The following is a 17163-nucleotide window of genomic DNA, read 5'->3' as shown; positions in this document are numbered from 1 at the left end:
GCAACTATGGCTTATTTTTGGAGTAGGGCTTATATTTTAAGCATACTCCAAAAGCCCAAAAAATCCTACTAGGGCTTATTTTCTGGGAAGCAGGGTTATGTAACTCCGTGAACAAAACATTGAAAATTTAAATTGATTGTCAGGAAACTCCCCAGATATCAATCCCATTGACATGTGATCAATCCCCAAGCAGTGACTGAATAAAAACACAAATTGTGATAAACTACAAGAACTGATTAGGCAAGAATATACAGCATGCCAGGGCACAAAGCAGGTCACAGGTCTTGAAAAATAAGGGTCAACACTTGAAATATTGAGTGTTTGAAAAACTTTATGCATTTGTCCAGAAAAGTCTGTAAAAATGAATGAAATGCTGATAATTGTACTTTAGTAACCATAAAATCATCTGTCTAAAAGATCTAAAAACACAGATGCAACAAACTGTGTAAGGCTAAGTTCACATTTCCGTTGATTTGTATCAGTCACATGCGTCGCTTGACGCATGTGACTGATGCGCTGTTCAACGCTGTACAACGGTGACAAAGAACAGAATTCTTTGTCGGATTCCGTTGTGTGCGGGGGGCGGTGTTCGGGGGCAGAGCCGAGCGGGGGGCGGGGCCAGGCGCTGAGGATGTCAGTGGAAGTGCTGCGGTCTGCATGGCTGGGGACAGGTGAGTATCTGTGAGTGAGTGAGTGTGTGTATGTGCATGTATGTATGTATGTATGTATGTATGTATGTATGTATGTATGTGTGTGCACATGCAAAGTGCGGGAGGGGGCGGAGCCGAGCGGGGGGCGGGGCCAGGCGCTGAGGATGTCAGTAGAAGTGCTGCAGTCTGCATGGCTGGGGACAGGTGAGTGTATGTGTGAGTGAGTGTGTGTATGTGCATGTATGTATGTATGTATGTGTGTGTGTGCACATGCAAAGTGCGGGAGGGGGCGGAGCCGAGCAGGGGGCGGGGCCAGACGAGGGTGTCAGTGCTTGTCTGCATGGCTGGGGACAGGTGTGTGTGTGTACATACACGTGCGGAGTGCGGGAGGGGGCGGGGCCGAGCGGGGAAGTGTCGGCCTCCCTGCACACGTAACCAGCCTAAATATCGGGTAACAGCAAAGCACCCGATGTTTACCTTGGTTACCCGATATTTACCTTGGTTACGGGCCTACACCGCTTAGCGCTGGCTCCTTGCACCGTAACCAGGGTAAATATCGGGTAACCAACCAAAGCTGGTGACGTGTGCAGGGAGCCAGAGAGCATGCGCAGCGAAATCCGACGGATCTCGCTGCTCAAAAAACGTTACATGCTGCGTTCCCCCCGCCCGGCGGTCAGTCGTTCCACGACTGATCAGTCGGGCGGAGGGTGCAACGCAGCATCATCAGTCACAATCCGCTGCTCATACAAGTCTATGGGAGCAGCGGAATCCGCTAAACGGATTCCGCTGTTTACAAGAGCAGCGGATTGTGACTGATAGATTTTAGCGGAAATGTGAACTTAGCCTAAACTAACATTTGGGTCAGTCTCAAAACATTTGGCCACCATTATATTACACATAAAAACTTACAGCATGGTTGACATTATACTTCACGAAGTAACAAGTGTTCTGTGTTCATACCCTGGTTACATTGGTGAATCAATTCACAAGCTAGTTTTTCCAAATTTATAAAAAAGAAAAAGGCGACCCATTCAATTTTATGGCCGTGTGAAAAAGGATTATTTTTTTTTATTTACATCAATCATATTAATATGGAAGGGTGTCAAAAAAACTTTTTATAACAAGGGCAGGGCTCTTGCTAAGCATATGTGGACTATATTCCTCTAAAACAAGGCAAACCTTAATGATCCTCATACTGTATTTGAAATTAAAAAAAACTATCTAGATCAATAAATATACAAAGTGGTAGCAGAAAGCATATTATTTTAACAGACAAAATTAGTGAAGTTCAAAACTACTTAAAATTAAAGCAGAACGAGGCAGGGGGTTTGGGGAAACAAGAAGAAGCACTGAATAGAGAAGTAGACTGTTAGGGCTACCGTTGTTGGGTAGGGTTCACATAAAAGCATAACGAGGGAGGGAGTTGGGGGGAAACAAGAAAAAGAATTGAATAGCTAAGTGTACTGTTAGGGCTACCGTTGTTAGGTAGGGTTCACATGAAAACAGAACGAGGGGGGATACAAGAAGTAGCACTGAATAGATAAGTGTACTGTTAGGGCTACCATTGTTGGATAGGGTTCACTTTAGTTTTTAAAGAAAAGCTGACAGCAGATACATGCTACACAATCTACGGGCAGCATGCATCACACTATTATTTCAGACACGTATGTGACTTAAACACTGGTGGAGGGGGTTAGGAGAAGCTGCCAGGGACCTGCCTGCCTGACTAGCCTCCCGTACGACTTGGTCACCAGTGACTATTAAAGTATGCTCTTCTCTGAAACACCGCAGCATTTCAGAGTGAAAACATACTAAATTGAAATCATACAACCAGTGTCTTGTACATGCCCTGGATTTAATGCGGGATGTTGTCGGCTGCCAGGTTCCTTTTATTGACACTTTGGGATTCTAGTTACAAATCACAAACCGGGTTTTAAATTGCTATGAATATGAAACACAAATCCCCAGTAAACATTGTGCTATCAATGCTATGAGGTCTTAGGAAATGATCTCATGTACAGGAGTATTCGGAATTGCATCATGCACATAAAACTTACCTGTTAATTAGACTATCCAACTGGCTAAAGATTTCCAGATCTGGTTGCATGCCAGTATCAAGTGTAAGGGAATGCTTCATAGTGTCCAACAATTGTATATTCCAGCGAGGATCAAGTGGAACACAATGGTCACCTGCATTAAAAATAAAAAACCTAAATGTCAGGTTTTTGTTTTTTTTCTCCCACCATTTTATTACTTAACCCCTTCATGAGTGAGTAGTTTTTCCATTTTTTCCTCCCCTTCTTCCAAGATCCACAAGTTTTTTACTTTTACAACAATATAGCCATATCTAGGCTTGTTTTTTGCAGGACTAATTGTACTTTTGTATGACATCATTCATTCTGCTACATATTGCACTGGAAAATGGGGGAAAATCACTCCCACCTAAAAAAATGAGAAAAAAGTGTAATTTGTGTTTTTATTTACCATTTTCACTACATGGTAAAACTGACCTAACAGTATAATTACGCAGATACCAAATATGTATAGTTTTGTTGTTGTTTTTTATTTAAGTGGTGAAATAAAAATTCAAAAATTTGTAATAAAAATAAAAATATTTTCTGAGAACCAAAACATTTTCATTTTTGGGATCTGGAGCTGTGTGAAGGCTTTTTTTTTTGCATTCTAGAGTTGATGTTTTTACTGATACTATTTTAGGGTACATAACTCACGTTTTGGTCGCCCCTTATTGCAGTGTTTCAGAGGCAAACACCCCCCCTCCCAAGTAATTCTGATGTTTTCCTTTTTTTTTTTCTCGCTACCCAGTTACCGATCTAATTCCTTTCTTTTATATTTTGATAGATTAGACTTCTATGAATGTAGCGATACTTCATATGTTTTTTTTAATTTTTTATTTTTAATGTGCCAAATTTTTAACTTCTGTTTTTTTTAAACTTTTTTTATTTTTTCCACTTTTTAATGTATTTAACAGTACTTAAACCTATGATCATCTGAACACTTCTGATATACATAGAAGTACATAAAATCAGTTGTCAAGCCCGCATCAAAGACATGGACACGACCTATGATCATATGTTGTAAAGGGGTAAAAAAAAGTAACTGTCAATATTTATTTCAGAAATCAATAATACACATGAAAATAAGCATCTTTATAATATACAGTAATACCTTGACTTAAGAGTTTAATTTGTTCTGTGATGGAGCTTTTAGCTCAATGTGCCCTTATGTAAAATTAAATGTATCCATTAAAATTAAGTGAAATGCTATTAATTCTTTACAGCTCCTACTTATGGCCCCCTCATTCTGGGACTGTATATACAGTATAATCCCCTAACATGGTACACGGTCCCCCATCCTGATACATATAATCCCACACTCCTGGTTCATATGACTCCCCCATCACATCGCACACAAAAAAAACAAAACTATTATACTCACCCTTCCTGTGATCCCCCACAACGTGGCATCCTCATCTCATGCACTCAGATCAGTGTGCAAGTACAGCGCTGAGCAGCTGGACGCGCTCTGAGCAGCCAGATGCGCTCTGAGCAGCCGGACGCGCTCTGAGCAGCTGGACGCGCTCTGAGCCTCCGGACGCGCTCTGAGCATCCGGACGCGCTCTCACGCGTGCTGAGCAGCTGACGCACGCAGTACAGCTAACACGCTCCGTTACATAAGAAAGATGGTGGGTCTATTCAGCAAATTTATCCTGATGAACTCATGAAAGAAAAGCGTAGTTGACTTAGTGGGTCCATTAAGTGGAAGTTCTAGCCTGGGAGTCAGGGCCACAAGCCTCAAAAAAGATGTATATAAAAAATAAATAAAAAAATAAATAAATCTAAGTAGCAAAATGAGGTTCCATGAATGAGGCAGTCTGTATCCATAATCTGAAGAACGTCTAACTGCTTTATCAAGGCGGTCCACTGGACTGGTTAAATTAGGTCCGTTTCGCTTTCAAGCTCTAATAACAATTTCGCATTTTGCTTTCAAACTATGGCTTTCAGAAGGAGAGGAAGTCTAGGCCTAACAAGTGAAGGCAAAGGCAAGACTGACTAGGTAGTCTGTTGATTACGGTGCTTGGCCTTGATCCTTTTCTTTGTCCTGCCTAGTGATGGGCTTGGTTAGGAAGAAAAGTCCAGTCAGAAAAAAAGTGGATTAAAAGAGTGATACCATGGTGAGGTCACAAATAGCCACACAGTTAAAGCATTTAAGAGGTGTATGGCTCAGATACCATGGAGGGTTGTCCTGGACGTAGGAATACAGGACAGAGTATCGTGTTAACTTGCAAACAAGTACAAAGCCCCAACTGTAGCATGGATGAAAGATTCTCCTTTGAAGTCTGACATAGCCTGTCTTAAAGGGACTCTGTCATCAGGTTGAAAATGACAGCAAGCAGCCCAATAAGTGATACAACTATGGAATCAGGGTCTCTATCTCTACATTATGCTTCTCTCAGATGGGGTAGCAAAAAAGAGAATTTTGTTTACTTACCGTAAATTCTTTTTCTTATAGTTCCGTATTGGGAGACCAAGACCTTGGGTGTTTAGCTTCTGCCTCCGGAGGACACACAAAGTACTACACTTAAAAGTGTCGCTCCTCCCTCTGAGCTTATACACCCCCTGGTAGCCAGTCCTAGCCAGTTTAGTGCAAAAGCTGAAGGAGAATAGCCACCCACAAGTAGAACAGAGCAAGAGCCGGAACAACCGGAGACTCTGTCCACGACAACAGCCGGTGAAAACACGCAGAACAAGAAATTGCCAACAGGCAACAGGGAGGGTGCTGGGTCTCCCAATACGGAACTGTAAGAAAAAGAATTTACGGTAAGTAAACAAAATTCTCTTTTTCTTTATCGTTCCTTTGGGAGACCCAGACCTTGGGACGTTCCAAAGCAGTCCCTGGGTGGGAATAAACAGAAAAACTAAGAAGTAGGCAGAACCTAACTTCACAAATGGGCGACAGCCGCCTGAAGGATGCGTCTGCCCAAGCTCGCATCTGCCGAAGCATGAGCATGCGCTTGGTAGTGCTTCGAGAAGGTATGCAGGCTAGTCCAAGTGGCAGCCTGACAGACTTGTTGAGCCGTAGCCTGGTGCCTAAAAGCCCAAGAGGCACCGACAGCTCTGGTCGAGTGTGCCTTGATCCCCGGCGGGGGAGGCACCTGAGTACTCTGGTAGGCGTCCGAAATGGTCGATCTAATGCAACGGGCTAAGGTCGGCTTAGAAGCAGGGAGGCCCTTGTGCCGACCTGTGGTTAGCACAAAAAGAGAGGTGCATCGCCTAAGCGCAGCGGTGCGAGACACATAGATCCGGAGAGCACGCACCAGATCTAGAGTATGCAGCGCTTTTTTCAAAGCGATGAACAGGAGCCGGACAGAAGGAAGGTAGGGTAATGTCCTGGTTAAGGTGGAAAGGAGAGACCAGCTTAGGAAGAAAGTCCGGAGTCGGACGGAGAACCACCTTGTCTTGATGAAAAACTAAAAAAGGTGACTCCGAAGAGAGCGCAGCCAAATCAGAGACTCTCCTGAGAGAAGTTATGGCAACCAGAAAGGCCACTTTCTGAGAAAGACGATACAAAGAAACCTCCCTAAGAGGCTCAAAAGGGGGTTTCTGCAATACCGTGAGGACCAAGTTAAGGTCCCAGGGATCCAAGGGCCGCCGATAAGTCGGAATGATGTGAGACGCGCCTTGCATGAAGGTGCGGACCTGAGCCAGCCGAGCGAGACGCCGCTGGAACAGAACTGACAGAGCTGAGACTTGTCCCTTGAGAGAGTTGAGGGACAGTCCTAGCTGCAGACCGGACTGTAGAAAAGACAGAAGGGTCGGCAAAGAGAATGGCCAAGGAGGATGGCCGGTAGAGCGACACCAGGGTAGGAAAATTTTCCAAGTCCTGTGATAGATCTTAGCGGAGGAAGACTTACGGGCCCGAGTCATAGTGGAGATGACTTCAGGAGGAATACCAGAAGCCGTCAAAATCCAGGACTCAATAGCCACGCCGTCAATTTGAGAGCCGCAGAATTCGGGCGGAAAAACGGACCTTGCGAGAGTAGGTCTGGACGGTCCGGGAGATGCCACGGCATCTCTACGGACTGGTGGAGCAGGTCCGGATACCAAGCTCGCCTGGGCCAGTCCGGTGCAATGAGGATGACTCGACGGCCCTCCATTCTGATCTTGCGCAGGACTCTGGGCAAGAGAGCTAGAGGGGGAAACACGTAAGACAGACGAAACTGGGACCAGTCTTGAACCAGAGCGTCCGCGGCGAAGGCCTGAGGATCGTGGGAGCAAGCCACGTAAACAGGAACTTTGTTGTTGTGACAGTATGCCATTAGGTCCACGTCCGGAGTGCCCCATTTGCGGCAGATTGACTGAAACACTGCCGGGTGCAGGGACCACTCGCCACCGTCCACGCTTTGACGGCTGAGATAAACTGCCTCCCAGTTTTCCACGCCTGGGATGTGGACTGCGGATATGGTGGATTTGGAGTCCTCCGCCCATTGGAGGATGCGTTGTACCTCCATCATTGCCAGGCGGCTGCGTGTCCCGCCTTGGTGATTGATGTAGGCAACCGCTGTCGCGTTGTCTGACTGGACTCGAATGTGCCTGCCCGCCAACAGGTGGTGAAAGGCTAGGAGAGCTAGAAGCACGGCTCTGGTTTCCAGCACATTGATTGAAAGGGCTGACTCGGACGGAGTCCAAGTGCCCTGCGCTCTGTGGTGGAGACATACCGCTCCCCAGCCGGATAGACTGGCATCCGTGGTGAGAATCACCCAGGACGGGGCCAGGAAGGAGCGCCCTTGGGACAGGGAGAGGGGCCGAAGCCACCACTGAAGGGAGCTCCTGGTCCGTGGCGACAGAGCCATTAACTTGTGTAAGGAGGAAGGCCGCTTGTCCCAACAGCGGAGAATGTCCAGCTGCAGGGGGCGCAGATGGAACTGGGCAAAGGGAACAGCCGCCATGGACGCCACCATTTGACCCAGCACCTGCATCAGATGCCTGAGAGTATAACGGCGGGGCCTCAGAAGAGAGCGCACCGCCAGGTGGAGTGACAGCTGTTTGTTTAAGGGCAACTTCACAAGTGCCGGCAAAGTCTCGAACTGCATCCCTAGGTACGCGAGACTCTGGGTCGGAGTCAGAGTGGACTTGGGAAGATTGACAAGCCACCCGAATTGGGCTAGTGTGGCGAGAGTGAGCGAGACACTCCGCTGATAGTCTGCGCTGGATGAAGCCTTGACTAGAAGGTCGTCCAGGTAAGGAATCACTGCCAAGCCCTGGAGGTGCAGAACCGCAAATCACTGCTGCCATGACCTTGGTGAATACCCGAGGGGCCGTGGCTAACCCGAAGGGGAGAGCCACGAATTGGAAATGATCTTCTCCTATTGCAAAACGTAGCCAACGCTGGTGTGAAACTGCAATTGGCACATGCAGATAGGCATCTCTGATGTTGATGGACGCCAGGAAATCCCCTTGGGTCATTGAGGCAATGACTGATCGCAGAGACTCCATGCGAAAGTGCCGCACCTGAACATGCTTGTTGAGAAGCTTGAGATCCAGGATGGGCCGGAAGGTACCGTCCTTTTTGGGAACTAGGAAGAGATTTGAGTAGAAACCTCTGAACCGTTCCCGGGCGGGAACTGGTACAATTACTCCGTTTGTCTGCAAGGCTGCCACGGCCTGTGAGAAGGCGGCGGCCTTGGAGCAAGGGGGAGTTGAGAGAAAAAATCTGTTTGGCGGGCTGGAAGAGAATTCTATCCTGTAGCCGTGGGAGATGATATCTCTCACCCACTGATCGGAGACATGATGAAACCAAGCGTCGCCAAAGTGGGAGAGCCTGCCACCGACTAAGGACGTTGCCGGAGCGGGCAGAGTCACGAGGAGGCTGCCTTAGTGGCAGCACCTCCTGCGGTCTTCTGTGGACGCGCTTTTGGGCGCCAGTTGGATTTCTGGTCCTTAGCTGAGTTAGCAGACGAGGCGGAGGGCTTAGAGGACGACCAGTTGGAGGAACGAAAGGAGCGAAACCTCGACTGATTCCTACCCTGGGCAGGTTTCCTGGTTTTGGTTTGTGGCATGGAAGTACTCTTCCCGCCAGTAGCTTCTTTAATAATTTCATCCAGCTGTTCTCCGAACAGCCGGGACCCAGCAAAAGGGAGCCCAGCAAGGTATTTCTTAGAAGAAGCATCTGCCTTCCACTCTCGAAGCCACAAGATCCTGCGGATAACGATGGAATTAGCCGAAGCCACCGCAGTGCGGTGAGAAGCCTCCAGCATGGCAGACATGGCATAAGATGAAAAAGCTGAAGATTGAGAAGTTAAGGCAACCATCTCGGGCATAGATTCCCTGGTGAGGGAATGCATCTCCTCTAGAGAAGCAGAGATGGCTTTGAGAGCCCACACTGCTGCAAAAGTTGGGGAAAACGCGCCCCCCGCCGCTTCATACACGGATTTGGCCAGAAGGTCAATCTGACGGTCAGTGGAATCCTTAAGGGAGGTGCCATCAGCCACCGACACAACGATCCGGGCTGAGAGCCTAGACATCGGAGGGTCTACCTTTGGGGAATGAGCCCACTCCTTGACCACCTCAGGTGGAAAGGGAAAACGGTCATCAGAACCATGCTTTGGGAAACATTTGTCAGGACAGGCCCTGGGTTTGGTCACAGCGGCCTGAAAACTGGAGTGGTTAAAGAACACACTCTTTACTCTCTTAGGCGAGGTAAACTGGTGCTTTTCTGCCAGAGAGGGTTGCTCCTCTGATACTGGCGGATTGAGATCCAGTACAGAATTAATGGAAGCAATCAAGTCACTAAGATCTGAGTCACCCTCGGAAAGATCAATGGGGCACATGGAGTTAGCCTCCGAGCCCCCTGTAAAGGCATCCTCCTCATCCTGCGAGTCAGCTCTTGAATCAGAGCCGCGGGATGAGGAGGGAGAGGAAACCCTGCGTCTCCTCTTAGGAGGACGGGGTCTGGGCCCTGATGATGAATCCTCTGTGAGCTCCGGTGGACGGAGGTAAGATGATAGAGATCCTAAGGGACCCTTAGCAGTAGAGGCACCCTGTGAAGGGGGCTGATGCATATTCAAAGTCCTGGACAGAAGTCCCATGGACTCAGCAAAAGACTGGGAGATAGACCTAGAAAAGGATTCTACCCAAGCCGGGGGTTCAGCCACAGGTGCAGGAGCAGCTTAAGAGACCACTGGGGGTGAGACTCCAGGCTGTGGCACCGCCAAGTTAGAGCAGACATCACAATGTGGATAGGTGCACGGCTCAGGCAGCAGGAGCTTACATGCAGCCCATACAGTATAAAGCTTTGGAGCCTTGCTCCTCGTGTGAGACATGCTGCTGGAGTGGGGACAGCTTCTACAAAGAGAATAAACCCCAGAGAGTATATACAGAGGTCCACAACCAGAGACCGGTTGTGGCTTACCAGACCGCTGGCAGCGGTGTTGTGTGCCCTCCAGATCCCGAAGCCCGGACCCCCAATGCACAGCACCTCAGCAGGGATGCAGAGTGCAGGCCAGCGCAGAGTGAACCCTGTCTGAAAAAATGGCCGCCGGAGCGAAGAGAGGGGGCGGGACTTGGGGCGTTCCTGTAGGAGAGCGGGATCTGGAGGGCCATAGAGACGTACAGGGGAGGAGACACGCACAGCAGTGGGGAGTGTCCCTCCCCTGTGCAGGACGGCCGCCGGGAGGAGCCGAGCCTGTCCCTCTGCATGAGTGACATGCGAGGGCAGTGAACAGAAACTAGGCCTCCGGCAAAGCCGGGGCCTAAATTTGAGCGGCGAGGCCGACGCGCAGGCACCATCGGCGCGGTTTTCGGGCGACAGCTAGAGAACCCGCCGGAAAAGCCAAGATAAATACAGTAAGCACACTCTCCCCATACAATAAAGCACAGGGACCCCCAACATATAAACGTCTCAGGTACTTAGCTGCTGAGACGCAGGGCCAGGTCCCTGGGGATGAGTGCTCCGGTCCAGCAGGGTCCTAAAGGGCTGCGGATGGAGACCGGTCTCCTGCCAGGCATGGAGACCGCGCTGGCTCCCACTTCAAGCCAGAGCCCAGGAGGGATGGTGAAGGAGCACGGCATGTAAGGCTCCAGCCTTGGAATCAACCTTACAACACCACCGACACAGTGGGGTGAGAAGGGACATGCCGTGGGTCCAGACGTGGACCCGCACTTCTTCAATCTCATTTCAAAAAGGAAAAAATCATATGAGAATGATGTGTGGACGTATGCCTCCTGAACACAAAGTGATAAACTGGGACTGGCTCACCAGGGGGTGTATAAGCTCAGAGGGAGGAGCTACACTTTTAAGTGTAGTACTTTGTGTGTCCTCCGGAGGCAGAAGCTAAACACCCAAGGTCTGGGTCTCCCAAAGGAATGATAAAGAAAACCTAGTGACAGTCCCTTTAAAGAGAAAAAGGGGAACTGTGACTGCTAAGTGATTTTTCTTTATTCCACACAAGCATTGCAATATGGATAGGGGGAAGGAAGCCACCAACACCTAGGCCTTCTCAGATGGTGCGGTAGATGTGTATGCACTATGGGATCATACAAAAACAGTAGCTGCTGTGATAAGAAAGGACTTCTACCCAGAAATACAATGAGCAGGAAATGTCTCTGGAGAGAGAAACCCACCTTAACAATGCATAGAAAGATCAGGGATCAAGAGACCGTGCATCATCTGCCTCCACCATGGGAAGCGATGAGCTGAGGCCTAAACTCAGGAAGATCTGGGAACTACATATTTGCCAATGGCAGCGCTGTTAATGAGGTAAGAAGCCATGGGAGCCGATCAAGTGAGAAAGAGAAAAGAGGCTGCTGCTGGAGAGTGGGAAAGCAAAATAGAAGCGAGGGCCATCAGCACACAAGACCGGAAGCCAAGAGGAGCTAACACTTTTTGTATTTAGCATCAACTGCTAGTGGCAGTGTTCTATACTCTGTGTTTTGTTTTCCCCAATGACACGAGTAAAAGAAAGCTACACATTTTTGCATGTAGCCTTTTCTCTCTTCATATGTAAATCAGTCAGTACAAGATTTCTCCCGTGCATCCCCCATACTCTGGAACGCTCTACCTCAGCACATCAGACTCTCCACTACCGTGGAAAGCTTCAAGAGGAACCTCAAGACCCACCTCTTCCAACAAGCCTACAACCTACAATAGCCCTCAGTCCAGTAGACCACTGCGCAACCAGCTCTGTTGTCACCTATTGTACCATCACCCATTCCCTGTAGACTGTGAGCCCTCGCGGGCAGGGTCCTCTCTCCTCCTATACCAGTCTGTCTTGTACTGTTAATGATTGTTGTACGTATACCCTCTCTCACTTGTAAAGCGCCATGGAATAAATGGCGCTATAATAATAAATAATAATAATAATAATCAGTCTCATCCTAGGTATGTGGCTCTAAATAATGCTGTAAAAGCACTGACATGAGTTTCTCAATGAATTTTATTTCTATTTACTTATATTAGCAGCCATTAATCTTAAATTTGGGGGTTATCCCTTACCATACAAAGAGTCATATGTATAGAATAACCATTTGTGGCTGCCTCCCTCTCAAGCACTAGAGCATGGGTCCCCAATTCCAGTCCTCAAGGGCCGCCAACAGTGCATGTTTTCAGGATTTCCATAGTATTGCACATGTGATAATTTAATCACCTGCACAGTTGATGATTCCAACACCCATGCAATGCTAAGGAAATCCTGAAAACATGCAATGTTGGTGGCCCTCGAGGACTGGAGTTGGGGAACCCTGCACTAGAGTATAGTTGGGTTGAGGAGCAAAATCATCTTAAAGTAGCTGTCAACCTTTCGGGACAATTTGTTTTATTTCATTAAATGCATGTATTTGGGTCTAAAATGGTTTGGTTCTGCAAATGGATACTTCCAACTTTCATGTGGTCTGTGGTTATAAATCAGCAAAGAGGAGCTTTTTAAAAAAAATAAATAAATAAATAAATAAATAAATAGAGCATTAGAAGCCAGATATCATACTGTCATAGCAAAATGAATGACAGATTCTAAGTTACCGTATTTTTCGGACTATAAGACACACTTTTTCCCCCCAAATGTTGGGGGAAAGTGTAGGGTGCGTCTTATGGTCTGAATATAGAGCTGCGGGGAATGAGGGTGCTGCGGTGGAGCGGGTCATCGGGGGCATGAGCAGGCTGCAACAGCCTGCCGTGACTACGTGGGCCCACTCATTTAATATGCATGCCCATCCTCCCGCCCATCTCTCAGTGCTGAAGCCGGCGCTGACAGGTGGGCAGGGTGCTGGACGGGGGATGTGCGCATAGTAAACAGCCGGACCGCATGATCACCCCTGGCAACTACAGCCTGGAGTGATCATGTGCGGCTGTATTCACTGCCCACCACGCATCATTATCAGCGCGGAGTGCAGTGAATCAGTACACTCACCGACAACGATCCCTGCAGCATCGCGATATCCTCCTGTCTGCCGACCGCGGCTGTGTGTGGAGACTAACGGTGCTCACAGGGATGACATCATCACTGTGCGCACGTGTCCACACGCAGCCGCGGCCGGCACAGACAGGAGGACGAGCGATGCTGCAGGGAGCGTGGCCGGCTCCACATAGGTCAGCAGCGCTGCTGCCGGCACAGACGGGAGGAGGAGCGATGCTGCAGGGAGCGAGGAAAGGTGAGTATGAACGTTTACTTTTTTTTGTGTGTGCCACAGCATGCGGCCATATAGCAGGATAGGGGTATATAGCAGGATGACGGCATATAGCAGAATGGGGGTATATTATGAGCAGGATGGGAGTATATAGCAGGGTGGGGGTATATAGCAGGATGGGGGTATATAGCAGGATGGGGGTATATAGCAGGATGGGAGCACATACCAGGATGGGGGTATATAGCAGGATGGGAGCACATACCAGAATGGGGTTATATAGCAAGATGGGAGCACATACCAGGATGGGGGTATATAGCAGGATGGTGGTATATAGCAGGATGCGGCCATATACCAAGATAGGGTATATAGCAGGATGCAGCCATACACCAAGATGGGGTATATAGCAGGATGCGGCCATATGCCAAGATGGAGTATATAGCAGGATGCGGCCACATTCCAGGATGGGAGCACATACCAGGATGTCAGTATATAGTAGGATGGCAGTATATAGCAGGATGTGGGCTATACCAGGATGAGGGACATATATATATATATATATATATATATATATATACACACACATATACACACATATACACACAAGGCAGGAGGATCATTACCAGGATGGGGTACCCGAGTTAGAAAATTTGAGGACATTACCCCGATAAGTGTGTCAGCAGCAGATCCTCACCCCATAACAATGTGTCATGACCACATTTTTTGCTTACAATTTTATTTTCCTCCTCTAAAACCAGGGTGCGTCTTATAGTCCGAAAAATACGGTAACTTTTTGGCTAGCAAAAGACCATGAAACAGAGGCTATAAAATGCAAGCAGTGCAAAATTCTTAATGAGTCCACACAGCCAAAAATTATTTTGCCCCCAAAACATTCATTGAATTGGGCCCTCAAAATGCAGACAATTCCATTTTTAGATCACCTTCTGTATACTGCTGATAATTTCTTTAAATAAAAACTTAAGAGAAAATCTTACCTAGTCTTGAAGTGTGGAGGAGTTTCATGGCACTATTCATTTCTTCAAACAGTGGGCTAGAGTAGAACCTACTCAAAGCTTGTGCTCCAGCATCAATCTCCACGCGCACATGATCTATTCATAAGAGGTAAGAACGGAATTAGTCAGCGTAAGTTTGTGTATTCTAAGGGGCTCTGAATAATGTCAAAATACAATTGCCCATACAACTGAGCTGCTTTGTAAATTTGTAGTGTAAAAAAACAAACAAAAAACAACCAAATGTGTGAACATACACTAATTCTTACACTACATAATGGCTTTGGTAGTGACACAGATCTCACGGCCAAAGATTGCTGCATGCCACATTGCATCATACCACTAGTGGATGGATCGTATTGCTAGCCATGAGGTAGCATGACAAATTCCAACAAGTCAGAACCAGATGGACTTTTTTGTGACTTTTCCTAGTCAAGGTACAATGCAGATCGCAGTGTGCCTACATTCACCTGCATTATAACTGCAGCATATGAGCTATGTAACAGCCAAAATGCTCTGCATTCCCAGATATCATATAGGTTTTATGTATTGACTAATAGCATGTAAGAAAACTGAAGGGAAATAGGATTTCAATGACATAAATGACCTCAAATGAGATCAATACTAAGAGTCTGTAAAAGAAACAATAACCCATTTGTGTATGGCATAGTCTAATTCTACTAACTTTATATAGCATTTTATATTTCTAATAATGATCAATATCAGGCCAATGAGCTTTTTTTTTTTTTTACATACATTAGAATGATTAACACTAAAAATAGGAGATAAAAAAAAAAAAAAAAAAAGAAGAAAAGTCACTTTAACAACACACACCCAGCTCAGTTGGCAATTTTTTTGATAAATGGCATAGCCAGCGCATCCTTAGTTTCCAGTCTAATGATGTTGATTTCTCAATTATCAGCTGGACAGAATGTTGAATAACTAAAGGGTCATCCATCCAAACACCTTCCATTTCCAAAGCATTAAAGCTGAGATTGTCTGCATTGGCTGACTTTGCGATCAGTTGAAGATCTTGTATAGCAAGTGGATTTTTTCTGTAATGGAAAGAAAACAAATTTTGAGTTCTTGAGGTCACACCATCAACATTAAACAAGCATTCGAAACAAAAGGTGTGCAAATATGGTGCAAAGAAAACTGAGGAACTCAGGTTTCCAGAAATGTTAGCACATAGGTCTGGAAACAAAAATCCAGGAAAACAATTTGATTTAACAAACTAACAAATTTAGGAGATTTTTTTTTTGTAATTAACAGAGAAGAGAGACAGTTTACTTTTTATTGGATTACAACTGTAATCCTAACAGTATAGTATTATTGACCATTATTGATAGTGTTTCATATCTCTAAAGGAAACTCCCACGTCAGATAAAGCTATTAATCTGCGGATATGGACTTGGGGGTACTTCACACACAGCGAGATCGCTACTGAGATCGCTGCCGAGTCACGTTTTTTGTGACCTCATTAGCGATCTCGCTGTGTGTGACACTGAGCAGCGATCTGGCCCCTGCTGTGAGATCGCTGCTCGTTACACACAGCCCTGGTTTGTTTTTTTTTATTGTTGCTCTCCCATTGATAAGCACACATCGCTGTGTGTGACAGCGAGAGAGCAACAATCCTGAATGTGAAGGGAGCAGGAGCAGGCATCTGACAGCCTGCGGTAAGCTGTAACCAAGGTAAACATCGGGTAACCAAGGTGGTTACCCGATATTTACCTTCGTTACCAGCCTCCGTAGCTCTCACGCTGCCAGTGCCGGCTCCTGCTCCCTGCACACGCTAAGCGGTGTGCGCTGGTAACTAAGGTAAACATCGGGTAACCATACCCGATGTTTACCTTAGTTACCAGTGTCCGTAGCTTCCAGACAACGGCTCCGTGCAAGCGCAGCATCGCTTGCACGTCGCTGGGGGCTGGTCACTGGTGAGATCTGCCTGTTTGACAGCTCACCAGCGACCATGTAGCGACGGAGTAGCGATCCTGACCAGGTCGGATCGCTGGTGGGATCGCTGCTGCGTCGCTAAAGTGTGACGGTACCCTTACCCTATAAGTTAATACTGTTATGAAGGTGCACGGCCACAGTAGTGAAAGTGCAGCACACAGGAGAAAACGAGCTTAATATTTCTTGGGAGCTGCCAGCTTTCAGTCACACAGGCTTGCCCGAAGCAATTAAAGTTAACGCTCACAGCACTGAGAGCAGTGCCTGTAGTCACACCCCAGCACTGACTGACAGCCAGCTCTACAATGATGTACTGCTGAGCGAAGTGTCAATCAGTACCGGTGAGACTGAATGCATATAGAAATGAGGCTGTAGAGCCACTTGTAAATCTGAAGCCTCTGTCACTCCAGCTCTATTCCCCACCTAGAGCTACTTTCTCCTGCTTGACCGACGACGCCTTTTCCTGTAATCACACATTACAGAGGCTGTCAGTCAAGCAGAAGATGGTGGCACAGGGCGATGAATAGAGCTTTAGTGACAGAGGCTTCATATCCATCATAGTCTTGCAGCATCTTTGATAGAGGTACATGTGTGTATACATATACACACACACATATTATATATATATATATATATATATACATATATATATATATACATATATATATATATATATATATACATATATATATAACCGTATTTTTAGCTTCATAAGACGCACCTGATTATAAGTCGCACACCCAAATTTGGTGAAGCAAAAGAGAATTTTTTTTTTTTAATGTTAAATGGGGTCCATCTTATAATGCCAGTGTCCCTCTAACAAATCATATAGGGTATATGTCCCTCATAGCCCCCCATCCTAAAATTGGCCCTCCTTAATCTGGATATGGCCCCCTTATATTGAATATAGCCCCCTTG

General features: G+C 46.8%; 1 protein-coding gene across 2 annotated transcripts in view; it reads right to left on the bottom strand.

The window, feature by feature from the left end:
• MDN1 (midasin AAA ATPase 1) overlaps nt 1-17163 on the bottom strand; it is a 585757-nt gene that overhangs the window by 228578 nt on the left and 340016 nt on the right. For both annotated transcript variants that reach the window (XM_075340129.1, XM_075340130.1), the window contains exons 49-51: nt 15130-15350; nt 14281-14394; nt 2708-2840 (exon numbers count right to left, since the gene is read on the bottom strand). In XM_075340129.1, the coding sequence (XP_075196244.1) occupies nt 2708-2840; nt 14281-14394; nt 15130-15350 (468 nt within the window). The remainder of the gene's footprint in view (nt 1-2707; nt 2841-14280; nt 14395-15129; nt 15351-17163) is intronic.

This window comes from Anomaloglossus baeobatrachus, chromosome 3, assembly GCF_048569485.1.
Source record: "Anomaloglossus baeobatrachus isolate aAnoBae1 chromosome 3, aAnoBae1.hap1, whole genome shotgun sequence".
In the NCBI taxonomy this organism is placed as follows: Eukaryota; Metazoa; Chordata; class Amphibia; order Anura; family Aromobatidae; genus Anomaloglossus; species Anomaloglossus baeobatrachus.
The sequence above is the reverse complement of the archived record's forward strand: the minus strand, read 5'-3'. Positions and strand labels throughout refer to the sequence as shown.